General features: G+C 42.7%; 3 protein-coding genes and 1 pseudogene across 4 annotated transcripts in view; 3 read left to right on the forward strand and 1 right to left on the reverse strand.

Annotated features, from left to right (window-relative positions):
- GM2A (ganglioside GM2 activator) overlaps nt 1-19,086 on the forward strand; it is a 109,512-nt gene extending 90,426 nt beyond the window's left edge. The window contains exon 5 of the mRNA XM_058440065.1: nt 18,941-19,086. The gene's annotated coding sequence lies outside the window, so the exon portion shown is untranslated. The remainder of the gene's footprint in view (nt 1-18,940) is intronic.
- Nucleotides 1-27,601, forward strand: part of SLC36A1 (solute carrier family 36 member 1) — a 230,218-nt gene that overhangs the window by 64,532 nt on the left and 138,085 nt on the right. The window lies entirely within an intron of this gene.
- The window catches only part of SLC36A2 (solute carrier family 36 member 2), a 78,828-nt gene that overhangs the window by 27,198 nt on the left and 24,029 nt on the right, over nt 1-27,601 (reverse strand). Inside the window, exons 2-6 of the mRNA XM_032158421.2 lie at nt 12,242-12,359; nt 5,335-5,503; nt 2,163-2,253; nt 1,496-1,584; nt 874-969 (exon numbers count right to left, since the gene is read on the reverse strand). Of these exons, the coding sequence (XP_032014312.1) occupies nt 874-969; nt 1,496-1,584; nt 2,163-2,253; nt 5,335-5,498 (440 nt within the window). The 5' untranslated portion in view covers nt 5,499-5,503; nt 12,242-12,359. The remainder of the gene's footprint in view (nt 1-873; nt 970-1,495; nt 1,585-2,162; nt 2,254-5,334; nt 5,504-12,241; nt 12,360-27,601) is intronic.
- On the forward strand, nt 25,000-27,078 carry LOC116470633 (RUN domain-containing protein 1-like; annotated as a pseudogene).

The raw sequence follows: 27,601 nt of genomic DNA on the forward strand, positions 1-27,601 counted from the left end.
CTGACTAAATCTGCTCTTGCTCCCTTACAATCTATTCTCCTCAGAGAAGCCAGACAGATCTTTAAACAATACAAATATGATGACTTCCCTGATTAAAACCCTCCAATGGCTTCCTGGTTGGTTTTAAGAAAAGAACAAATAGAGTCTTTGTTTCAGAGGGTCTAAAATGTACCACTTGATTGTGCACCTGGCTCCTTCTTCAGTTTCACCTCCCTGACTCTCTGCCCTCAAGCTACCTGGTCTTGTTGTACCTTGAATCTGTCACCTATACCTTCTTGCTTCAGGGGCCTTCACACCCTCTCTTCCTTCTTCCAGCCCCACCCTCCAGGCCCCTGTCCACCTTCTTTGAGGTGATTCCTCATTCTTCAGGACTCCTTCCTGCAGAACTCGTCTCACCTGTTCCATCCTAGAAAGCCCTCCTCTCCCCCAAGCCAAGACACATCTCCTAACCTGTCTGGCAGCAACCAGCCCTTCTTTCCTTCATCATACATATCCAAGCAGCTATTAAATAACTCTATTCTAGGCTGTTTAATGTCTGCCTTTCTCACTGGACTATGGGTTCTGTGAGGGCAAAGTCTTGTTCTTCTCGGTCTCCATGACATTTCCAGGGCCATAGGAGTAACTGGATAAATGTGGTTTAGTAAAAGAGTAAATAACATTAAAGCTGCATAGCAAAGGAATGAGCACCCTGTCACTGGAGATATACAAGAAGTGGGGGTTGATCAGGGATGTTGCCAATGAACCCCTTCCATGTACAACATCTAACACAGAAGTGCCAAACAAACCACGTTTCCAGGGAAGAAGTCATTCCTGATAGCAGCATTTTCTCCTCCTGTGTCCTACCCCACTGCAGGCAAAGCAAGAACAGGTTACCTTCCCCAGTGAGCATGATTCTGGAGCCAGACGTTGGGGTTGGCTTCTAGTCCATGCATCACCGTGTCCCCATAGTCCATAAAGGGCTTGTTAAGCCTGCAGGAGAGAGTGCATAAACAGTTTCCAAGAGATAGTTTAGCCTAAAGTCACATGGTCAAAAGTCAGGAGACACAGAACAAGGCAGGACACAGCTAAAGAGCAGAAAGAACACAGGGGCAGAGACCTCGGGCTTTGACACTCAGCAGTAATTCCTCAGTGGCTTGTTTTCCTTACCTGTTAAATGAGGCGGAGACTACACAGCAAGAGTCTAATGCACACCTTGCATGGGGACGGTAGTTTTCATATCCATGATCCCATTGGATCCTCATGACCATTCTCTGCATAGTTTATGCCCAATTTCCAGAGGAGCCAACCAGATAAGCACAATAGCCTGACTGAGATCTCCTAAGGAGCCATACAGAAGAGCCTCACCTGAGCTCCCTGCCCTTAAATGCTCTTCACTCTTTCTTGGCCTTATTGGAGAAAACTAGGACGTAAACTTCTATTATGCATATGATGTTTCTGGGCTGTCCCTGAGAACCATGTACCAAAGGAATTGACACAAGGAGGCTGTTTTCCTCACCTCTTACAGAAGCGCTGGGCACACTTGACCAGGATATGCATACAGTGGCAGGCGATGAAGCCCATCACCAGCAGACTGAGTGGGCCCATCTGGAGGAAGGGGAGGCAAGGGGCGGGGGAGGAGAGAAGAAAATGCATTTATGAAGAATACTGCAAGGTGGGCTTGGTAGTGCTGATATCATGCAGAACTCAAAGAACTCTCTAGCAAACTGGGTTTAAAACCCTTTTGTAGCAGCAACAGCTATTCTTTCAAATATGACCTCAAGTAATATTCCAATAAATTGCATAAAGCAATTACAATGGGGTATACTGATGGGAGTAGGGGAACACAGAATCCTGACCATGTGTGCCCTTTGTGGCCCCTGAAACATCCCCAAGGGGACCTGGTGCTCTATAGAGCATACTTGGAAAACTGGGCATAGTCCAATCCTTGCATTCTACAGGGGAGGAAACTAAGGCCCATAGAGCAGGCAAACGACTTACCAAGGGTACTAAAGTCTGTGGCAGAGCCACAGCTCAAACCCAGGCTAGATGTCTAGACCCTAACCCTGCACCAAGCTGCCTCCCAGAAAGACTGCTCACCACAGGTTGCTAAACCGCTAGAGCCTCTCCTCTTACTTCCCTTCTGCAACTGACCATAAAGCCCCAACATGTGGCACCTCTCTTACCAGGATGCCAGCATTCTTCACAGCGAGAGGTAGTCCCAGGATCCCTGTGCCCATGTTGCCTTTCACCAGGTGAATCAAGGTCTGGAACACTCTAAAGGAGAGGAAGGAGATGTGAAGTATGGGTGTGTGGAGGTGAGAAGATCCAGCAGTCATTCCCTTGCAGCATGCCAGCACCTGATAGGCAGGCTCCTAGCCATCTCTCAGTCCGTGAGTCCTTGCCTGGCACATCTGGGTCTCCTGTAGGGTTACCAACCATCCCAGTTTGCCCAGAACTGTCCTGGTTTTAGCAGCTAACACTCAATATATGCTGCAACACTTACTATATGAGACACTGTGCTAGGTGCTTTAAATGAGTATTATATGAGACTATATGAGACACTGTGCTAGGTGCTTTACATGAGTATTATCTCATTTAATTTTCTTGTCAAGGCTCTGACAAAGATACGATTATCATCTTGCAGATGAAGAAACTGAGGCACAGAGATTTGTTAATGACTTATCCAGGATATATTGGGGAGCCAAGATTTAACACAGGGCTGCTTCAGAGTCCCTGTTCTTCACCCCTACTTCTGCTGAGCTGCCTCCCAGAGACAAACTCAGACAGCATAAGTAAAGAAACAACCCCATTTCATAACTGAGGAAATGGAGGCTCAGAAGGGGGCAGAAACTAGCTCAGTGTCATAAAACTAGTAGTAGAGACAGGCTTGAACTCAGAGAAAAGGGGAAAGGGCAGGCAGAAACAACAAATCATTGTGACTTCTGAATAAACAGGTCGGATTACTGGGTCCCCAGATGAGGACATAATCATTCTGGGATTGGGCTCCAGAGGGATTCTTTTCTCAGCTCAGGGCATCAGGGCTGGAGAATGCACTCCTCCCCTCCCCCAAACAAAAACTCAGACCCTTCCTTTAAGACAGGTGTGAAGATTTGCCCGGAGGACAAGGTCTAAACCATCAGGAGAAAAAATGTTCCAGGGAGGTACTCTCTCTATTAGTGGAATTACAAAGCAACCTATTTCTACACGTTTTTGTACCTGGACCAGGTTAAGTCAAGGTGAGCATGGGGTTTACACGTGCAACTTTAGAAACCTTGGAAATTCCCCATGAGAGCCTTCTGGTTCGGAGACTTTTTCTTTGTAAAACAGCAGAGGTACTCTGGAAGGAGCCCGGTCTCTGGGATTTGACAAACCAGGGATTAAACCTCAAGGCCACGACTTAACTAGCTGTGTCATCTTAGGCAACGTGTTCAACTTTGTTGACCCTCTGTAAATGTCAGGAGTGATGCTATTTTTAAAAGATGCTATTTTAAAAGAATCTATGGGCAGAGGCTCAGGAAGCTTCATATTGAAGCTCTAAACCCTCTAGCTTCCTGAGCCTCTGTACATAGATTCATCAAGGGTTAAAGAGAACAATCGAGGGAGAAAAGGGGGTGGAGAGTCCCTGCATGCCTTTCTCCCTGTGGGTGTCCACATCGCTGACTGAGCACTACACCCTACTCGCCAGGCCAGCAATGGGCTTGTTTTGAAACTAGGAAAGGGTCAGCGGGTTACTTTGGAAATTTCTAACTAAAGTACTTAGGAAATCAGAATTTAACTTTGGGCCACTCAACCAACTTGAAAACATAGTGTGGTAAGTCATGCAAAGCACCAAACTGGGAGTTGGGAGACATGGGTTCCAACTCTAACTCCTTTCTTTTTGGTCACCTTGGATTGTCATCTTATTCACAGCAGCCAACACTTACGGACACTGTGTCTGGGGTATTTATGCTCAAATCTCCCAGGAGGAGAGAACTGTCATTGACAGAGGAGAAACTGGACACAAAGAAGTTCCAGCATTTGCTCTAGTTGGGAAGCAGCTAAGTGGGAATTCGAGCCTGGGTGAGCCAACCCCATCGTTGCCACGCTTACTTAGCCCGTTATTTGGCTTCTCCCCAAGCCACATGTCTCCCTTTAGCTCTCACTTGCTTTATTCCTTTGATCCTTAAGTTGCTGAAGTTGCCATCAGACCTTGTATCAGTTCAGGACACAAGAGATAGGTGGTTCCCTCAAGGCCTCTGACTGAGAAATGCCTCTACTTAGCAGTGGCTGGCCCCAACTTATAGACAGCTCACTCTCAGGGTCACTAATACTTAGCAACTTCCAGGACTAGCCCTGGGGTGACAGCAGCAGGACCAGTAGTTGTGTCCATCCCTAAATTGTCCTGCTGGATGGCTGTGGGGAAGGGCTTTGCCTGCCCCTTACAGTCCCTCCCTGCAGTGCACCCCCAAAATACACATCCTCCGATTTTGTTTCCATGCACCCTCCTTTAGTTCACACCGCCACCTGTTTTGCATATCAGAAAACTGGGACTTAGAGAAGGAGCAGAGCCACCACTTGAACTCAGGTCTTCTGATTCTCTGTCCAGTGCTCTTTCTACTATGCTAGTGGTGCAAAAACTTTTTTCTTAAAGCAGCAGAACCTCTTCACTACGACACCCCACACCTTTTTTTCCTAAGTAAACTAGCAAGTCTGGTTGGGTGGTGGGGTCAGGTGTGGGGAAGGGAGCTGCAGCCCTGTAGCTTGGCTTCCCTCTTTTTTTATGTTTTGGAAGCCTTGTGAATAACCCCCACTCCCCACTCCCTAGAAAGTGGAAAAAACTAGAACTTTCCACAAAGTGTGTTTTTTAGTGTCATCTATGCTTCTCAGTTGAAGTAGAGGCCAGGCTTACTGCAGGAAGGAGGCAGGGAGGAGGAAATACTTAGTGGTCAGTGAGGCCACTGTGGTTTTAAGCTCAGGACTCACCTTCTCCTCCAAGAAGTTAGGGGTTCTACTTCTATCCCCAACATTAACATCGCTGGCCAGGAACAAAAATGTGGTTTTAGGGCCAGCACTGAATTCTAGCCCCTATCCTGCCAATGACTCAGTATGTGGTCCAGGGTAATTGGGCCTCAGTTTCCCCACCTGTTCCTGTTGGGGGCTGGATCACTATGTCCCTAAGGGCTTTTCTGACAGCCTTTACTTCTGCCCCTTTAATCTCTCAGCTTGACTCAGCCCATGACTGCACCTTTTTGCAACCTTGGTTTCTCATCTGCACAATAGGTTGAGGGTCAGACACACCCACCTCAGGGTTTTTGCCAATGCAAGCAAGCTTCAGGCTAGAAAGCAGAAATAGGGATGGCAGAAAACAGCACTCACGTTATGCCCTTGGTCTTCCTCAAGCCTGCTGACTCTGAAGGACTTTCATCCAAGAATGTAGAGTCCTTGTTCTCCAACTTCTTGGCACTTTCAGGAGGCGACATAAGGTCCAATTTGATGGCAACGGCTCCCTGGGGACCCTCGGTACTTTTTGTCTCAGACATGACTGCTTAAGAAACAAGGAGCTCAGGGTGACAAAGAGGTCTGCTCTGGAAGGAGGGAAGCAGGAAGGTGTCTAGTGTAGATGTACACCCCAGCACAGTGGTGTGTGCCCGGGCTGGCTCCTGCCAAGCTGGAACGAGGCCCCGCCTACCTCCCTGGAGGGCACCTCTTCCTGCCTGGAGAAGCCAGTGGAAGAGGACTCCTGGGAGGAGAAGGAGAGGAAGGACAGATTTGGAAAGCGCATCACCCATTCTTACTGATATTACTTAATAATAATCATAATGATAACAACTATTATACTGATAACTTTAATAACGAATATCTATTAAGCCCTTTACTAAGGGATAGGCAATCCTCTAAGTGTTTTATCTACATTTTCTCATTTAACCCCATCAATTAAATAAGGAGAAAACTGAGGTTTCTTGAAGTAAAGGAATCTGCCCGAGGTCAGATAGCTAGAAAGTGACAGAGTTGGAACCTAGCCCAATTTGTCAAGGTTTTCAACCAGTAACCTATTTCTGCCTCCGAGAAAATACCTACAAATCCCTCTCCTTTTATTCATCTCAGGGTAGAGGTTTCCATATCTCACTGGCTCCACAATTCGCTGTAAGACATCCCTTCTGGGAGCACCCCATTCTTAAACTGGAACAAAAAAGGGACAGTCACTCACTCATCTCTAATTAATTCTTAGCTTTTGTGAGGCTCCATGGAGTGAGTAAAGAGTGTTCTTCTGGAAACGGGGAAGAGGCTGAGATTGTATGACTCCCAGCCACATTTTGCTGGGCAAGATACTGGCGCCAGGAGGTGGTGAGATTTGTCTAAGGTCACACATGAAATCCAGGATAGAATTCTGCAGCTAAAGATGGTCTTGGGCGTTTCTCTAGTATTCCACTCTGTCATTATCTCTGTTTCAGTGCAGATGAACAGGCCAAAATTTCCTCCTCCCTCAAAATTACAGCTTTTGACTCAAGCCATACCACTCTCTCCTCCATCATCTCATCCCCAAAACTAACATTTCTTAAGGGCTTATTACATGCCACGAGCTTTGCTTAGCTAATGTCACTGCTAACTGGTAGCATCCAAGACAGATTTGTCAGGCCCCTCCCTTACATGGGGCTCTTTCCAAGGTCCTGTATGCAATTTTGAATGGACAATTTTGTATTGCTTTTTTCCCAAAGAGGTCCTCCTTACCACTACTTTCCCCTTCTCCATGGGATAAGCTTCAAGCTCCACAAAGCCTGGCTACTTTTATGGGGTAGCTTTGTTAGTTTGTTTTTACAGATGTGGAAATTGAGGCTCAGAGAGGTAAAGAATAACTTGCTGGAGGTCACGGCTGGAACTTGGTAAATCCGAACTCCCCGCTAGCCAGGTTTTTTGTTGTTGTTGTTGTTTATTTTTTGTTTTGTTTTGTTTGTTTGTTTTTTTGTCTGAAGCCTGCAGCTTTGACCACAGCACTGTCTCCTTTGTTTTAATGCTGGCCCCACCCTGCAAGTTTCTTGTCCTGAATCAACTGAAACATTTGCTGTGATTTGAGAAGTGTTATTCCCTTGTCTGGCACCATTACATGGCAGTATTGCTGGTCTGTGAAGTAGCAGGCTGCATCCTGTGACCTGCTCGTTTACAGCCTGAGATTCCACAATTTAAATTTGTAATCTCAGATTTGATGTCGCAGGTGGAGCTCTGTGTTCCTGCTCGAGCAAGGTCAGTAAATAAGATTGTTGAGGAGCTTGCTATGTTTAGATATGAGCTAGTTCTTGCCTTCCTCTCCAGGTTGTGAGAAGAACTCTGAATTATCTTCAGGCCTTTTGGAAAGGGGTGGCTGGAATATCAGTGTTTGGCCAGAGCTCTTCCCAGGCATCGTCAGTGAAAAAAAAGCTTGTAGGGTAGGGCTCCAGACCCCAACTCATTGCACCACATGTTAGCAGGCAGGAGGTCTTCTCCCAGGGTGGGGATGTCCAAAATAAGCCCTTCTAACACGAGTGGCCCAGGCATCCGAAGCCCTGGGTTCCACTATGGCTCTAACTATGAAGCTGTGGCAACCCTTGGAAAGATATTATTTCCCTTCAAACTCCAGTTTCCCCTTTGCAAGGTGGATACTAGATTGTAGATGACTTCCAAAGGCATGAGAACCCCAAGGGCTTGGATGGGGTGTTTAGTAACGCTGAGATGCAGGCCAGCTTTTCTTGGGTGGGGCAGGCAACTGGTGAAAAGACAGCCTGCCCACTAGACATCTCCAAAAAGGGTGGCGCAAATGGGATGTAAATAATGATAATAATCTCCTATGATCCTTTATAGTAAACACAGAGCCTTGTTCCTTTCATGGCTTATGGCACTTTTGAAACGTGGTGTATATCAAAGCATCTGAAGAAATAATAAAGAACAGAGACTCAGACTTGTTGAAGTAGGATAGAATCTGTGCCATGACATTTTTGCCAAGTTCATCAGGTGATTCTGATACTAGCTGAAGTTTGAGTCCACTGTTCTATGGAGTGGGAATAATTGATTCCTTTTTAATAGATTAGAGAACCAAGGCAGAGAGCTGGGAAATATTTGCCTGAGGTCGTATAATCTGGTAGAAATGATCACTAGTACTCCTTTGGGCTAGAAGTCAGAGACTTCAGAGACAAAATGAAACCCCTACCCGGATGAAAATTCATCACCCTATTCTTTCCCCCCGCCGGGTACCTCCTCATAGTCTGTGGCTGATGACTGTGACTCCTCCTACCCCCATCTAAATAATAATGATAATAGTGACTCACATTTATTGAGTCTATTCTATGTGCCAAGCTCTAGATGAGGTGTGTTACATGAGGTAGGCACTATAATTACCCCCATTTTACAGATGAGGAAACTGAGGCTCAGAGGGGTTACCTCCCTTGCCTAAGGCGACCTAGTTAGTACTAGACGCAGAGCTTTGATTGGATTCCAGGCCTCTTGGCATGTGCCTCTGAAGCTGCAGTTGAGTTATCTCTGTGTTCCTCTGCTATGACTAGGGCGTAGTAGGAATTCTGAAATAGTTGAAAACCCTTTCCTGCGCATACTTTATGCCATTCAAGACTGGGACTTCATGCATCAATCAAATTTCTAAATAAATGTTAGGGACTGATATAGATGGGCAAATTCTCATTTCTCCCCATTAAAAACCTTTAAAATATCACCATTAAAAAAAAAGAGAATATTTCAACCCCCTAAAGCTGGAAAAACATAATATCAGGATAAAAGATAATGGAGTTTTTTTTGTGTTTTTTTTGAAACAGAGTCTCACTCCATTGCCCAGGCTGGAGTGCAATGGTGTGATCTTGGCTCACTGCAACCTCCACCTCCCAAGCTCAAGTGATCCTCCCACCTCAGCCTCCCAAGTAGCCAGGACTACAGGTGCATGACAACATGCCTAATTTTTTATTTTTTGTAGTGATAGGGTTCTGCCATGTTGCCCAGGCTGGTCTTGAATTCCTGAGCCCGCCTTGGCCTCCCAAAGTGCTGGGATTAAAGGACAGTGTTTTTAATGCTAACAATACTGCTCCCTTTCTGCTGGCCAGCATTCTGTGCTTTGGTGTTTCTCAACTGTAAAATAGTAATGAGGGTGTCTTTAGGCATGCGTGAGGATTACATGAGAAAATAAACAAGTACAGTGCCTGAGTCACAGTCAGTGCCCAGAGAGGAGAGCCATTTTTATTATATCATTTTATTGTTGGAGGGAACTTGAAAGGTCATTTTGTTGACTCATACTGTCTCACCGATTGGGGAACTGAGGCCCAGATAGGAGAAGGAACACAGTGAGTGAACAGGGCTTCAGTGGTGAGATAGGGACTTTAACCCAGCCCAGGTCTTTTGATTTCCAAGCTCTGTTGCAGTGAGCCGAGATCGCACCACTGCGCTCCAGCCTGGGCAAAAAGGGTGAAACTCTGTCTCAAAAAAAAAAAAAAAAGCTATTCCTCAGAACCTCTAAGTGGCCTAATCACATATTCATGTGTGTAGGTATAGGCTCTGACACATTTCTAGGTTTCTGAACTTGCTGGGGAGAGTGAATTGGGGATGAGGAGCGGTCAGTGGCATCAGCAAGTGGCTTCTTCTGGTGAACGGGAATGGGGTCTCTCACTTGTTGCAGGTGTCAACTCTGCTCTTATGACCCAACTGAGTTTCATTTATCTGTTTCTTTTTTCAGCAAAAGCTAATAATGATAATGACAGTTATCATCATCATCATACCATAATGACAGCTACCATTTATTAAGCATTTTGTGTTATACAATATTCACAGCAATCCTTCATCCTCACCACCTCCATTCTCATCCAAGCCAGCATCATCCCTCACTTGGAAAACTAGCTTCCTAACTAGTTTCCTGGCCTCTCCACTTCCCTATTTAAAATCTATTTCCTCACAATAGCAAATGATGATGCAACTCCCATTCCTAAAACCTCCTCCTGCTCCAAATTGACCTGAGAACATATCAGGATTCCTCACCACAACCCACAAGGTCCTGCATGATCGAGCTGCTGCCTCTCTTCCAACTCACCTTGTTCATGTCTCTCCCTAGAACACTATGCTCCAGTCACGAGGACCTTTTTTCCTGCAATAAACTTTGTCCTTTCCCTCCTTGGATACTGCATTTGCTGCTCTCCATGCCTGCACTTTTTATCCTCTGCTTTTTGTTATGCTGGTCTTAGGTCAAGATTTTTCTGCTCCAATGACCTCCCTTGACCACCCTATCTAAAAGAGGCCCCTCTGCTTGACTAGTTACTCCCAGTCATACCCCTGCTTTTTTTCATGTTGCTTCTCACAATTTGCAATTATCTTGATTATGTGTGTGTATCCCCATTGTTGTTTATCTCCTCCCCCTAGAATTTAAGCTCCATGAAAGTGGGAAGTACTTGGTCACCTTCGCAGTTCTTAGGCCTAGCTCATGGTAGGCTCTCAAAAAATATTCAGTGAATGAATGTGTTATTGCTCCCATTTGACAGATGTGGAGTAAGCCTCAGAGGTCCTTTCCTTTGCCTGTATTGGTTTCCTATGGCTGCTCTAACAAATTGCCACAATCTTAGTGCCATAAAACAACACACAAACTTGTTCTCATAGTTCTGAAGGCCAGAATCCCTAAATCAGTTTCAATGAGCCAAAGTAAACATGCCAGCAGGGCTATGCTTCCTCCAAAGGCTATGAAGGAGAATCTGTTTCCTTTGTTGTTGTTGTCCTTCTTCCTAGCTTCTAGAGCATTCTGTATATCCCTTGGCTCGTGGCTCCTTCCCTGATATTCCCATAGTGTCTTCTCTCTCTGACTCTGCTTCTATCCCATGGTCTTCTTATCTCTTGTCTGTAGTCAAATCTCCCTTTGTTTTCCTCCTATAAATATACTCGAGATTAAACATAAGGATAATCCAGGATAAACCTCCCATCTCAAGATCCCTAACTCAATCACATCTGCAAAGTTCCATATAAGGTAATATTTTCAGTTTCTGGGGATTAAGATGTGGATGTATTTGGGAATCATTATTCATCTTTCACAGTCTTCTCTCTGACCCCCGGTGATTCACATCCATCCTACATGTGAAATACATTGACCTCATGCTATAATAACATTTCCAAAAGTCTCAATCCATTACATCATCAATTCAAGTCCCAAATCTTATCTAAATACTATCAGCTAAAATGTTCCAGATCACATCATCTAAATTACCTAAATTAGGTATGGATGAAACCAGAAATACAATTCATTTGAGAAAAAATTCTACTTCATCTGTTGATCTGTAAACTAGAAAACAAGTTACCTGTCTCTAAAATACAACAGCGGCACAGGCATAGGATAATAGTTACAAATGTTCTCATTCCAAAAGGGAGAAAATAGAAGAAAGGATTCATCAGCCTCAAGCAATTTAAAAACCCAACCAGGCAACCTCATTAGGTTTCCAGCCCTGGGAATAATCCTCTGTGTCTTGGGGCTTCCTCTGGGCTCAAGGTTCTATTTTCTGATTCATCTTCCTTTTTCCTTGAAGGATAGCATATATTTGAGCTGAGTAGCTTTATCCACCTGTTTGTGTTTGTAGAATTTTGGGGAATCCAATAACCTTCATTCATTTTGTCCTCTCTCTGTCATTTTCAGTCCAAACTGAAAGTGTTTCTGCTGGTAAAACATTTCTCAAAACCTTGTGGGCCTCTCATGTATAGCACATGGATTCACTTCATTAGATAAGAGGGTCCCACACAGATGCTTCCTGGAAAATTCCATCTCTGTTTCTGGAATCTGCTGAGATGTTTGAGGGGATCCATGACTCACATACTGGATCTCTTCAAAGAGCCCTCTGTTTGAGTGAATAGTTTGGTCTTTTGTTCCTTCCAACACACTAGCAAAAGATAATTAAGCTACAACCTTGGCTTTCTCTCCAGAGCACACTTTCCTGACAATGAATATGATTTTAGTGTATTTGGCAATATGGATAGGCTGATAATTTCCCAAATCATCAAGCCCTGGTTTCTTTTTAAGAGGTCTCTCAGTTTATCTCCTTCCTCTCACATTTTACTATAGGCAACAAGAAGAAACCAGGCTCCAACTTTAACATTTTGCTTAGAAACATCTCATCTAAATATCCAAGCTCATCACTTACAAGTTCTGCTTTCTACAGAACTACAGGACGCAATTTAGCTAAGCTTTTTGTCACTATGTAAGAATCTCTGTCTTAGTCAGCTTGGACTGGTCATAAGAAAGTACCATAGACTGGGTGGCTTAAACAACATATATTTACTAACTCACAGTTATAGAGGCTGGGAAATCCAAGATTTGAGTGTTGGCTGATTTGGTTCCTGGTCAGAGCTCTCTTCCTGGCTTGCAGACAGCTGCCTCCTTGCTGTGTCTTCACACGGTCTTTTCCCTGTTGTGTGCATGTGGAAAAAGAAAGAGAGCTCTCTCTCTTCCCCTTCTCTCATAAGGCCACCAATCCTGCCAGATGAGGATCCCACCCTTATGACCTCCTTTAACCTTAATTACCTCCCTAAAACCCTATCTTCAAATGTAGTCTCATGGGATTTAAAGTAAACATATGAATTTTGGGAATACACACTTCGGTCCATAGTGATCCCCTTTCCACCTGTTCCTAAAAACATATTCATTATTTCTTTCTTAGCTGTCACTAGCAGCACCTTTAGTGTTCATATGTCTACCAACAGTCTGTTATCACAATATAGAATTCTCTAAGCTAATATAGGCTTTTTCTATCATTCTCTTCACTTCTCCTGAGTCCTCACTGCCTGAGTTTTTAACACCCATAATTCTACCAACCATCTATTCAAAAAACTCTAGGCTTTTCATATCATATGCCTCAAAGTTCTTGCAGTCTCTGCCCATCAGCCAATTCCAAAGCCACTTCCACATTTTTAGATATTTCTTACAGCAACACTACACTTCCAGTGCAAAAATCCGTATTAGTTTCCTATGGTTGCTGTAACAGATTGCTACAAACTCAGTGCCTTAAAACAACACAAATTTATTCTGTTATGGTTCTTGAATCCAGAAATCTGAAATTAGTTTTAATGGGCTAAAGTCAAGGTTTTGGCAGGGCCGTGCTCCTTCTAAAGACTCTAAGGAAGGACCTATTTTCTTCTCTTTTCCAGCTTCTCGAACTACATTAATTGCACTCCTTGGCTCTTGAACCCTTCCTTGATCTTGACATAGCATCTTCTCTCTTTGACCCTGTTTCTATCACATGGTCTTCTTCTCTTTTGTTGGCAGTCAAATCTCCTTCCACCTCTCTCTTATAAGGATACTTGGGATTACATTTAGGGTCCACTTGGATAATCCTCTCATTTCAAGATCCTTAATTTGCCCATATCTGCAAAATCCCATATGAGGTAATATTTGTAGTTTCTGAGCATTAAAACATGGATATCTTTGGGGGCTGTTACTCAGCCTATCACAGTTATACAGCCAATATTCAAACCCAGACCTGTTTGACTTCAGAAGCAAACCATTGACCATTAGGCTGTAGTATTTGCATGCATGTATTTTCCTGGTTGGGTTAGAGCACCTTCCATAAGTCTGTGCACACAATAAGTGCCCACTTAGTACTCATCACATAAATGTAACATTCTCTTTTGGGGCATTGAGCTTTTCTCATTCAATCTGAACTGAAGACCAAGATGTGGCTCCTGGGCCAACCCATTTCCTTCTCCCAAAGAGCATACTGTTCTGTCCCAAACAGGACACCATTGATGGCTTTGGCTCAATCTGACTTCTTCTCTAATTCCCTTAGCTACCACTTAATGGTTTTGTGATTTTCTTTTCCTTCCTTCCTTCCTTCCTTCCTTCCTTCCTTCCTTCCTGGAAAAAACACAAACCTAAACTAGGCTTTTTTCTCTTCTCTCACTCAACAACAACAATCAACACTTCTGTGACAAAATGTGTGGGTTTCTCCCCACACATCAAGAAACAATGAATTCTGCAGTGGACACCAGCTGGCTGTCCTCCAATTCAACTTAATTCTGACTCTGTCTACCTGGAGATGGCCTTAGAAACCACAAGTTGAAGGTTCAGTCCCACAAGACCACCCCCTCCTTTCCACCAGTTGCAAGTTCAGGCCTCCACGAGCTTCAAGTTGGAGTTCCCACAACACCCTCTTCGGGTTTGATTAATTTGCTAGAGTAGCGCACAGAACTCAGGAAAACACTTATGCTTACTGGTTTATTACAAAGACTATTTTAAAGGATACAAATAATCAGCCAGATGAAGGGATACATAGGGTGAGGTCTGGAAAGGTCCTGAGCACAAGAGCTTCTGTTCCTGGGGAGCTGGGATGTGCCATCCTCTTGGTACATAGATCAATGTTTGTTCACCTTCCTGTCAGCCTCCATGTGTTCAGTTATCCAGTAGCCCCTCAAACCTCATCCCTTTAGGTTTTTTATGGAGACTTCATTTGATAGGCATGATTGAAGCATGGATAGTCATGTTGGAATATGATTGGACAAAAAGGGTATGATTTAAACCCAGCAAAGGCTGTCCAGATTCTTCTTGGCCTCTCTATGCAGCATTCCTTACTCCAGGGTATGGGGCTAGACCCCCTCTGGAATAAGGGTCTTATGACTCACAATCAAATTAGAGTCCTGCCTTGGGCAGGTGAAAGGAGGGCAGGAGAAAGCTAGAGATAAAGAGATTCTCTTTACTCTTACAAGGGCTACGGGAATTATGAGCCAAGAACCATGGATGAAAACATATGTGTTGAAAACCATGAATGAAAACATATATATGTACGTGTGTGTGCATATGTGTGTGTATATATATATAATAGATATAGATATAGATATCATAGACTCATAGTACTTAGTTAGAGGCATAATAGTCCCTTCATTCTACAAATTGTGAAACTGAGGCCCAGAGAGGAGAAGTGAGCACACACAAAGACACTATGTTTAGGACAGAACCAGGCATAGCATCTAAAATATGGTTCCCAGTTTAGAGATTGTCTACAAAAACCTAATGTTATCTTTAAAAATAAATGATAGACTATTCTTTTAGAGCAGTCTTAGGTTCACAGCAAAATTGAGCCGAAGGAGCAGGGAGTTCCCATATACCCCTGGCCCCATGCATTCACAGCATCCCCTACTATTGACATCCAGCAACAGAGTGAGACATTTGTTACATCAGTGAACCTACACTGACATACCATTATCACCCAGAGTTTACTTTGGGGTTCATTCTTGGTGGGGTGCATTCTGTGGGTTTGGACAGATGTCTAATGGTGTGTATCTACCATGAGTATCATGGAGTCATTTCACTGCCCTAACCTAAAAATCTTCTGTGCTCCACCTGTTCATCTCTCCCTCTTTTCTAACTCCTGGAAACTACTGATATTTTCACGGTCTCCATAGTTTTGCCTTTTCCAGAATGTCATACAGCTAGAAACATGCAGACCGTAGCCTTACAGATTGTCTTCTTTCACTTAGTAATATGCATTTAAGTTTTCTCCATGTTTTTTTATGTCTTGGTAGCTCATTTCCTTTTAATGCTGAATAATATTCCATTCTCTGAATGTACCACAGTTTATTTATCCATTCACCTACTGAAAGACATCTTGGTTGCTCCTAAGTTTTTGCAATTATAAATAAGGCTACTATCTGCTGGGTGCAGTGGCTCAGGCCTATAATCCCAGCACTTTGGAAGGCTGAGGAGGGTGGATTGCTTGAGGTCAGGAGTTTGAGACCAGCCTGACCAACATGGTGAAACCCCATCTCTACTAAAAATAAAAAATTAGCCGGGTGTAATGGCAGGCGCCTGTAATCCTAGCTACTTGGGAGGCTGAGGCAGGAGAGTCACTTGAACCCGGGAGACGGTGGTTGCAGTGAGCCAAGATCGCAGTACTACACTCCAGATTGGGTATCAGAGGCTCTGTCTCAAAATAATAATAATAATAAAATAAATTGCTTCTAAGTGGAGTTATCATTCTGTACATTGTAGAACGTTTAGCAGCATCCCTGGCCTGTACTTACTAGATGTCAGTAGCACACCTCCCTTATGTAACAATCAAAAAGTGTCTCCAGACATTGAAAAATGTCCTCCAGGGGTGGAAGAGGGACATTGAGAACCACCGGTATAAATACAAGGGGAAGATAAATAAATAAATTCAGTTAGAGACCTTGCCTGGACCACTAACAATCATTTCTTGTATTTGTATAGAACTTTGGAGTTTTTATGTACTTTAATTTTCTATAAACTATATTCATTGTAAAAAATGAGAAACTGTACATAAGCAAATGGAAAACAAACATATACAAAATTCTACCAGCCAGAGATTAACTATTATCCCCCTAGCCCTAGACACACACATATTCACTTTTACAAACAACCTTGCACTATAATATTGTCCTACTACCTACCTTTCTCACTTAATGATATATCATTAACTTTTTTTGATGTCACATTATAATATGTTAAAGCTTAATAGGGAAACAGAACAGAAATTTATTCTACTTTAGAGATGAGGTCATTGAGGCTTAGTGAAGTTAAAAGAATTTCTAATATTCTGTCTTGTTATCAACTCCCACTATCAACAGAAATTTGGAAAAGCAAATTTTAGAAAAAGGATGTGCAACAAGTCTAGTGAATAGGATTTTTTTTTTTAAATCTCTTCTTATAGTTTTTAGTTTTTTAAAAAAATATTTTCCTTTTTAGTTTTGGAAGAAACTAAAACTTTCTACCTAATAGCATTACAAACATGTTAAAGAGGATAAATGTGTACTGATCTTGCTTGGTTTTTCTTCTTCAGGTTTGGGGCTATCTCACTCTGGTGTATATGGGAGCCGGAGACAGGGAAAGGGGAGGGAGATTCTGCTTTTGTTGTGACTGTTACACTCTGGATGGGAACTGGCCTCCTTTTAATAGCACATTAACAACATTATTCTACCCGAAGGAAGACAGCTTCCCTTTGGCCTTAGCTGCCTTGTGAGTTTGGTGAACTCCCATCTCTGGCAATGTTCAACCTCTAAAATTCAACTCTAAAATCTTATGAAATATTTTTTGGAACCCTAGTTTCCGTGATTCCAAAACTACAAGCTTCTAGAATTCTGAGATTCTGGGACTCTAGCAGAGTCTCTCAGTTGTCCTGGTCTTTCTCTACAAAGGCTATACTCTCAAGACACAATCAACCCTAGTAAGGCTTCCCACCTTCCCACCATGCTGGGAATTGAGGGACATGACTATTTTTGATACTTCATGGCATTTCTAAAATTAATTTGGACAACATGTGTGAACAAATGGAAAATTCATCAGAGAGATGGAAATCATACAAAAGAGTGAAATGGAAATGTGAGTAATAAAAAAATAGTAACAGAGATAAATAATTCATTAAAAATTTTTTTTTTTTTAGAATCAGGGTCTCACTTTGTTCCCTAGGCTAGAATACAGTGGCACAATTATAACGCACTGCATCCTGGAACTCCTGGGGTCAACTGATCCTCCTGCCTTAGCCTCCTAAGTAGCTAGGACTTCAGGTACATGTCACCACGCCCATCTATTTTCATATATATATATTTTTAGAGACGGGTTCCTGCTGTGTTGCCCAGGCTTATCTTGAACTCCTGGCCCTAAGCAATCCTTCTACCTTTGCCTCCCAAAGTGCTGGGATTACAGGCATGAGCCACCACTAAGAATTCTTTTGATAAAGTTATCAGTGGACTCAATAAAGAAAAGGAAATAATCTGTGAACTTGATGATAGGTCAATAAAAATTATCCAAACCAAAATATAAACGGAAAAAAGGAGTGACAAAACTAGAACATCCAAGAGCTGTGGGACAATGTCAAACTGTTTAACATATGAGTAACTGGAATCCCAGATGAAGAAGACAGAATGTGACAAAAGAAATATTTGACTTTGAGAAGATGAGGTAAGAGGATCACTTGAGTTCAGAAGTTCAAAACCAGCCTGGGTGACATAGTGAGACCCCCCCCCCCATCTCTATTAAGAAATATAAAATAAATATTTGTAGAAATAAAGAAATAATGGCCAAAAATTTTCCAAAAATAATAAAAGACATAAAACTATAGATCAAAAAGTTCAGAGCCGAGTGCAGTGGTGTATGCCTGTAGTCCCAGCTACTTTGGAGGCTAAGGCAAGAGGATGGTTTGAGTTCAGGAGTTTCAGGCCAGCACAGGCAACATCATGAGACCTCATCTAAAAAAAAAAGTGCAGAGAAAAATACCAAAATAAAAAGGATAAAGACCAACACAACACACACACACACACCTGCCTAGACACATCATATTCAAACTGATGTAAATAAAAAATAAAGAGAAAACCTTGAAGGCAGCTAAGGGAAAAAGACATTTAGATACAGAGAAACAGATATAAGAATTAAAGTTATCAGAAATTATGCAAATCAGAAGACATTGATGTGATAGCTTGTCAGTGTTTACACAAAAGCATTGTCAACCCAGAGAAAATATCTTGCAAAAATGAAGGAGAAATAAAGCCTTTTTTAAAAAACAAATGAAAACTAAGATAATTAATTACCGGCAGATCTGTTCTATGAAAGTTAAATTCTTCAGGAAGAAGAAATATTATTCCAGACAGAAACTTAGATCTATAAAAAGAAATGACAATCTTTGGAGATGATTAAAGTATAAAAGATAGCTTTTCCTTATTTTTAATTTTTAAAAAAATTGTTTTAGAGACAGGGTCTTGCTCTGTTGCTCAGGCTGGAGTGTAGTGGCACAGTCATAGCTCACTGCAACCTCAAACTCCTGGGTTCAAGCAATCCTCCTCCCTGGGCCTCTCAAAGCACTGGGATTACAGGTATGAGCCACTGTGCTCAGCCTGTTCTTCTTTATTTTAAATTGCTCTAAAAGAGATTTGATTAAAGCAGATACAAGCAAACTATGGCCTATGGGGTGGTGTGTATGTATGCGTGAAAGGTTCTCCCCAGGGCCTGAAAGCTTGAAGGGATGAGTAACTCCTTCTTTCTCAGGTCTAGTTCAAGGTGCAAGGCCACTTGCGCCAGCAGCATGCGTCAGCAAGATAGCAGAAGCAAGAAGAGAGCCGGGTGGAGGACACCTACCCTGGCCAGAAGACACCTACCCTGGCTAGAAGACACGTACCCCTGAAGATCGAGAAAGAGGCCGTCCGGGTACTATGTACCAGTCACGTCAGACTGGGACACTTCGTGTTTACAGAGGACTATGAAACCCCTGTCCTGTCCTCACTTGGGGCTGATGCCATTTTAGGCCTCAGCCCGCCTGCACCCAGGAGCTCATTAAAACAGCATGTTGCTCCACACCACCTCGTGTTGTCTGTTGGTGCGCTCTTGGGGTTCGAACAGATACAAGAACCTTTCAATGTGTATGTGTATGTGTGTGTGTGTGTATATATATATATATATACCACATTTTGTTTATCCATTAATCCATTGACAGACACTTAGGTTGATTCCGTATATTTGCTATTGTGAATGGCACTGCAGTAAACATACTAGTGCAGGTATATTTTTCATAAAATAATTTCTTTTCTTCTGGGTAGATAGCCAGTAGTGGATGGATCAAATGATTGTTCTATTTTCAGGTTTTTTGAGAAATCTCCATACTTTTTCATAGAGGCTGTACTAATTTACATTCTCTAATGCAAATACAGCAAGGTATTGGCATTCCTTTTATTCTGCTCCTTGCCAATATCTGTTATATTTTGATTTCTTAATAATAGCCATTCTGACTGGTGTAACATGATATTTCATTGTGGTTTTAATTTGCATTTCTCTGATGATTAGTGATGTTGAACATTTTTTCATATTAAAAAATGTCTACATATGTCATTTGGCAACTTTCTAATGGAGTTATTAATGTTGGTTTTTTTTTTTTTGAGTTGTTTGAATTCCTTGTAAATTCTGGATATCAGTCCCCTGTTGGATGCACAGTTTGCAAATATTTTCTCCTATTTTGCAGATTGTCTGTTCACTTTGTTAATTATTATTTTGCTGTGCAGCAGATTTTTAGCTTAATTAAGTCCCATTTGTCTATTTTTGTTTTTGTTGCCTGTACTTTTGAGGTCTTAGTCATGAATTCTTCGCCTAGTCTAATGTCCAGGAGTGTTTTCCCTGGGTTTTCTTCTAGCATTTTGATAGTTTCAGGTCTTATGTTTAAGTCTCTAATCCAACTTGAGTTGATTTTTGTATATGGTGAGAGATAGGGGGTCCAGTTTTATTCTTCTGAATATGGTAATCCAATTTTATCAGCATCATTTATTGAAAAGGGTATCCTTTTTCCCGTGTATGTTTTTGTCAACTTTGTCAAAAATCATTTGGCTATAGACATGTGGCTTTATTTCTGGGTTCTTTATTCTGTTCCATTGGTCTTTCTGTTTATTTCTATACCAGTGTCATGCTGTTTTGGTTACTATAGCTTTGTGGTATAATTTGAGGTCAGGTAACGTGGTGCCTTCAGCTCTATTCTTTTTGCTTTGGATTGCTTTGGCTATTTGGGCTTTTGGGGGAGGGGTTCCATATAAATTTTAAGGTTTTTTTTCTGATTCTGTGAAGAATGAGCATGGAATTTTAATAGGGATTGCATTGAATCTGTAGATCACTTTGGGCAGTATAGTCATTTTAACGATATTAATTCTTTTGATCCATGAACATGGAGTGTTTTTCCATTCGTTCGTGTCATTCCTTTCATCAGTGTTTTCTAGTTTTCCTCGTAGAGATCTTTCACCTCCTTGGTTAAATATATTCCTAGGTATTTTATTTTTTGTGGCTACTGTAAATGGGATTGCCTTCTTGATTTGGTTCTCAGCTTGATTGTTATTGGTGTATAGAAATGCTACTGATTTTTGTATATTGATTTTGTATCCTAAAACTTTGCTGAATTCATTAATCAAACCTAAGAGTTTTTTGTTTTTGGAGGAATTTTTAGGTTTTTCTAGACGTAAGATCATATTATCATCAAACAGAGGTACTTTAACTTCCCTTTTCCAGTTGTATGCCTTTATTTCTTTTTCTTGCCTGATTGCTCTGGCAAGGACTTCCAGTACCATGTTGAATACGAACGGTGAGAGTGGGCATTCTTGTCTTACTCCAGTTCTTAGGGAGATTGCTTTAAACTTTCCCCTGTTCAGTATGGTATTGGCCATGGGTTTGTTGTATATGGCCCTTGTTGTTTTGAGGTATGTTCCTTCTTTGCCTATTCTGTTGAGGGTTTTTATCATGAGGGAATGCTGGATTTTATAAAATTATTTTTCTTCATCTATTAAGATAATCATATTGTTTTTGTCCTTAATTCTGTTTATGTGATAAATCACAGTTATTGATTAGATAAACCAATAAATAGTCTAGCTAGAAGTTTGTCGATTTTGCTTATCTTTTCAAAGAATCAACTTTTTGTTTTGTTGATCCTTTTTATCATTTTTTTGGTCTTCAATTTCATTTAGTTCCACTCTAATCTTTATTATTTATTTTCATTTGCTAGCTTTGGGTTGGGTTTGTTCTTGTTTTTCTAGTTCCTGGAGGTGTGATAGTAAGTTGTTAATTGGTGATCTTTCTATTTTGTTTTGTCGTAGGCATTTAACTCTATAAACATCCCTCTTAGCACTACTTTTTTTATATATCCCAGGATTATGTTGTATATCCATTTTCATTCATTTCAAAAAAATTTTTTTTTTGAGATGGAGTTTTGCTCTTGTTGCCCAGGCTGGAGTGCAATGGCTTGATCTTGGCTCACTGCAACCTCTGCCTCCTAGGTTCATGTGATTCTCCTGTCTCAGCCTCCTGAGTAGCTGGGATTACAGGCACATGCCACCACACCCGGCTAATTTTTGTATTTTTAGTAAAGATGGGGTTTCTTCATATTGGTCAGGCTGGTCTTGAACTCCTGACCTCAGGTAATCCACCCGCCTCGGCTTCCCAAAGTGCTGGGATTACAGGCATAAGCCACCACACCCAGCCAAAAAATTTTAAATTTCCATCTTAATTTCATCATGGATCCAAAGATCGTTAAGCGACATATTGTTTAATTTTCATGTATTTGGATAGTTTTGAAAGTTCCTCATGGTATTGATTTCTAGTTTTGTTTCCCTGTGGTCTGAGAAGACACTTGATAGGCTTTCAGTTTTTAAAAATTTATTGAGACTGATTTGTGGACTAACATACAATATGTCTTGGAGAATATTCCATGTGCTGATAAGAAGAATGTATACTCTGCAATTGTTGGGTAGAATGTTCTGTAAATATTATTTGGTCCATTTGGCCTAGAGTCCAATTTGAGTCTAGTGTTTGTTTGTTGATTTTCTGTCTCAGTGATCTGTCTAATGCTATGAGTGGAGTATTGAAGACCCCCACTATTATTGTATTGCTGTCTCTTTCTTTAGGTCTAGTAATACTTGTTTTATAAATCTGGGTGCTCCAGTGTTGGATGCATATATATTTAGAATTGTGATATACTCTTCTTGAATTGATCTCTTTACCATTATATAATTATTTTCTTCTTTTTTAACTATTTTTGATTTAGTATCTATTTTATCTGATACAAGTATAGCTACTCCTGCTCACTTTCAGTTTCTGTTCATGTAGAATATCTTTTTCCATCTTTTAATCTTCAGTCTCTAAGTGTCTTTACCAATAAAGTGAGTTTTTTATAAGTGGCATATAGTTGGTTCATTTTAAAGCTCAATCCCATAATCTCTATCTTTGAAGTGGGGTTTTTATTTAGTCCAAATTGGCTTAAGATAGCTTGAAATGGGCTATTAAGCTGTTGAGCAAGGGTGATGTGATCTTCACTAAGAAGGTATACAGGTTGATGTTGGCAAATTTCCACATTGGTACAAACATTGATGTCTCCATGCAAGAAAAAGGTGAAAGAGCAAGACAATCATTCACTTTTATTTATAGGTTTTTAATCTTTTTCATGAGACTATACAAACCACTTGCCAATATGTACAAAGTTCTGGTTCATTAAACACCATCCCAACAGACTGTGAACTGCTTTGAAAAGCAGAGTATGGCATTCAGAGTAAAGTCTTTTCTCCCACACTCCATCTTCCTCGTCTGTTAAATCCTGGTAAATAAGGTCAGCAAAATTGGGGTCTTTGCCCCACCAAAATATTGACAATTCTCTTCTTCTAGGTGTTTGATCTTGCTGCCAAACACCAACTATATCTGTCTTAAGGCAGCGATTAAAGCTCTTCAAATTAGGGTCACCTTGAGTCGTGGGAAACACAATAGGGGCAGAAGTTGGGCCTTGCCATACATATCTTTTGCATTTAATCCTTGTCAAGTCAGCCAGGCAGAAGAGGTCATGGTGACCATCTTCCAGGCTGGCCTGGTTCATCATGAAGGAGGAATTCATCATCTCTCATAGTAGCTGCCACCAGCATCATAGCCACCATTTGCCATTACTGCCGCCGCCAACCACAGATAGAAACACTTGACACCGGGGATGGTGAGAGGTGGGTGGTGGTTGGAGGAGCTGAGGAAAAGGAGGTTGCTGGGCCACCTGCCACCTCTACCCACCCCCTGCCAGTGCCATGAGCAGCCACTGCCACTTGGCTGGCACACAGCCACCTGGGCCTGAGGGCCGGAGTGGGAGGGCCATGCTGCACTCACCCAGCAGGCTGGACTATGGAGCCAATGGATGGACACCCGTATCTCTCGGAAGGAGAGAGGAGATGTGTGGCCTTTTCACAGGAACAATAATAAATTACACAATAAATAATCAAAATTGGGTCAGAGTTGGCAAAGCCCAAGCCCTGGAGGGTTCACCCAGGTGGGGAGGTGCTTGCACAGGGGCAGGAGAGCTGAGAATGGGGAGAGAAGCCCAGGCCCCCAGCCTGGCAGTGGTAATGTCCTTAAGCCTATAGTCTCCTCAATGGTTGCAGACTCAGACCATTCTCTGGCTCCATCTTTGTGTTGTCTCTTGCTGAGCCAGCCTAACGTTGGCCCTTCTGCTGCCTCACTACCTGGATACCATTTTATGAGCCCAGCAGGCAATGTTTTTTTCCTACTTTAATTGAAATTTATAGGTTTTCTTATTTATTGACTTATTTATTTGAGACAGAGTTTTGCTCTTGTTGCCCAGGCTGGAGGGCAATGGCACGATCTTGGCTCACTGCAACCTCCGCCTCCCGGGTTCGAGCGATTCTCCTACCTGAGCCTCCCGAGTAGCTGGGATTACAGGCATGCGCCACCACACTCAGGTAATTTTGTATTTTTAGTAGAGATGGTATTTTGCCATGTTGGTCAGTCTGGTCTCGAACTCCTGACCTTGGTGATCTGCCTGCCTCGGCCTCCCTAAGTGCTGGGATTACAGGCATGAGCCACCGTGCCCAGCTCTCTTCACTTTAATTGTGGCCACAGGGACCAGCTTGCCCTCTCTGGGGTAAATTTTAACATTATATTTAACTTAACACAATATACGCCAAATATTACTCTTTCAATGTGTAACAATGTAAAAACTATTAAAATATTTTACATTTTTTTGTATTACAGTTTTAAAATCTAGTATTTATTTTATACTTATGGCACATCTCAATTCAGATTGGTCACATTTCAAGCGCTCAATGTGGCTAGCAACTACTATATTAATGCCGGCATACAAGAAATATTACAGCATTAACTGCTTATATTAGAAAAGAAAATAGGTCTCTAATCGATAATCTAAACTCTGATGTCAAGCAACTAGAAAAAAAAATTAGCTCAAAGCAAGGTGAAGGGGAGAAAAAGAAGAAAAAATGCACAAAATTGAAAGCAGTGTAAAAGCAATAGAGGAAAATTAATAAACCAGAAAATTATTTGTTTGAAAACATCAATAAAATCTACCAGACTCTTCAAGAAAGAAAAGACAGAAGACACAGATTACCAATATCAGAAATGAAAAATAGGACATCACTCTGGATCCTATTGGCATTAAAAGTATAATGAGGAAAGGTTAAAAAGAACCCTAGGTGGGAGGCTGAGGCGGGCGGATCACCTGAGGTCCGGAGTTCGAGACCAGCTTGGCCAATGTGGTGAAACCCCCTCTCTACCAAAAATATACAAATTAGCTGCCAGGAGACCGGCCACAGTTGTGGGGCGAGGACCAGAGTGAGCAGGAAAAACAAGAGCATCTGGAAACCCAAAGGAAGAAGCAGAAAGAACGGATGCTGCAGCTCAAGACCCAGCTAGATGACTTGGAAACATTTGCCTATCCAAGAGCAGTTACGATGCCCTGCCGCAGTTCGTGTGTTGGAAAGACAGTGGGTGATCCTAGAGGAGTTCATAAAGAAAATGGACATGCATCTGAATGAGGACATCAGCTCCCTGTCCACTGAAGAGCTTCGTCAGTGTGTAGATGCAGTAGTGGCTCACATCGTCAACTCAGCCCTAGTCAAAGATCAGTTGGTTGAGCAACTGAAAACTCAGATTGGAGACCTCTAGATGTTCATCGACTTCATCCAAGATGAAGTGGGAAGCCCCTTGCAGACAGGTGGTGGACACTGTGAGCGCAAGGCCTCTAGGAAGACAGGAAATGGCTCCACCAGAACTGGCAGCAGCAGACCCACTGCCTCCAGGACACAGCAAAACAAAGGCAGGGGACGGGAAGAAAGTCCAAGGGACAGGGCTGCACCTGATGCCATGAGTGCTGGCAATGCTCCAGATTTCACTGTTAGCTAATTTGGTTGTGCCACAGGCCAGATCCCTCCAACCCTGTAACAGAGGGGCCGGGTGACAGACTACGCTCCCTTGTTGAAGAGGCTGGAGGTGTCAGTGGACAGAGTGAAGCAGCTAGCCTTGAGGCACCAGCCACACAACCGTGTCACCACCTCTGCCATCCTCCAGGACCTCTCTCTGGCAGGCAAGGATGAGCTGGCCATGGCTGTGTGGAAGGAGCTGATGGTGGCTGTGAGGGACCTGCTAGCCCATGGACTATATGCCTCCTCCTCAGGAATGAGCCTCATCATGGCTCCTATTGCTCGTTTGCTGCCAGCCTTCTCCTCAGCCCCTGAGCCCATGCACCCCTGGGAGTTCTTTGTAAAGTACGGAAACCGCCTTTGCAAAATTATGACTGAGACAGTGAAAGAGATCTAACTTAACCAACTCCATCTTGCTTCTAACCCCCAAACTGTCTTTGTTCATTCCTGGGCACAAGCTGAACTAACTATGGGAGAAACTTAGTTTGTAGTTTATAGTTTAAACAAAGATGGTAACAGCCCTTTCTCAAAGCAGACCTCCTTCTTACCTGGGGACTAGACTAGCCACAGGATTAGAAATTATGGTTTAGGAGTCATGTACCTGGAGGCTACAAGATTGTGACCCTACCTAAACTGCTCCTAAGATCAGTGCTTGCGATATTTTGCGGGCCCTGCACTTGATGGATCAGCTGGCACCACCCAGACTGATAAACTGGCTCGTTTGATCTTGTGGCCCCCACCCAGGAACTGACTCAGTGCAAGAACACAGCTTTGACTCCCTGTGATTTCAACCCTGACCAATCCGCACTTCTGGCTCACTGGCCCCGACCCCCACCCACTGTGTTATCCTTAAAAACTCTGCCCCCAAATGCCTGGGGAGACTGATTTGAGTAATAATAAAACTCTGGTCTCCCGCGAAGCCAGCTTTGTGTGAATTACTCTTTCCCTGTTGCAATTCCCCTGTCTTGATGAATCTGCTCTGTCTAGGCAGCCAGCAAGGTGAACCCCTTGGGGGGTTACAGTACTACCATGCTAAAAATGGCGGTGCTTATGCCCAGCCCAGGAGCTCTCCCAGTCTTCGCCCTTCCTGTTACAGGAGGCACTGATGTGACCCCCAAAGAGAGCCTACTGACAGTCATCCACATGGTACTGACAGTCATCCACATGGTGCTGACAGAGCACGACTCTTTTAAGCACAGTGCAGACTCTGAATTGAAGGCTTTGGTGTGCATGGCACTGAATGAGCAGCATCTGATGTCATGGGTGAACCTCATCTGCAAGTCCGGGTCACTCATCGAGCCTCACTACCAGCCTGGGAGCTACGTAGCACACACAGGCTTTGAGAGTGCCCTCAACCTGCACAGTCGCCTCAGCAGCCTCAAGTTCAGCCTCCCTGTAGATCTGGCCATGCCTTTTGATGAGAATGCCCTGACCCCAGGCAAGCTCCTTGCTCAGTAGGGATAGATGTGTTAGTCTTCTAGCATAGAAGCAAGGAATCAAAGATGGGGTTAAAGGCATTTTTCCCAGACCCTGCTTAGGTCATCAGCCAAATGAGAGCAAAGTGTGTTTTCCCCACCAACTTAGCATCTTGGAAAGATGTGCTGGAGACTCTCTTGTTAAGAAGGTTCTGCCCTGGTGTGTAACCATAGTGTACATACATGTGGGCACATGTGCTTGAGCCTGTGTTAAAGAAATTAATTGTGGCACATAGTACCCCAACTCATTGCGCCAAATCTGATTCTCAGAAAACCTGGGTTGCTTTAACCATTCTCTTTATGGCCATGAGTGACAACATGAGTGAGTCATTGGTCACAGAATAATTTTGCCTGGAGGAACCTGTTAGTTGAGCCATCTTCTTTCACTTGAAGCATGTTTGAGAGGCCAAGGCCAGAATTTAAATTCCTTTTATGAATAGATTTCCCTTTCTTCCTGACCCCAAAGCCAGAGGAGACTATATATTCCATGGCTACCTCTAAAACTA

Source organism: Hylobates moloch, unplaced genomic scaffold (assembly GCF_009828535.3).
Source record: "Hylobates moloch isolate HMO894 unplaced genomic scaffold, HMol_V3 SCAFFOLD_6, whole genome shotgun sequence".
Classification (NCBI taxonomy): Eukaryota; Metazoa; Chordata; class Mammalia; order Primates; family Hylobatidae; genus Hylobates; species Hylobates moloch.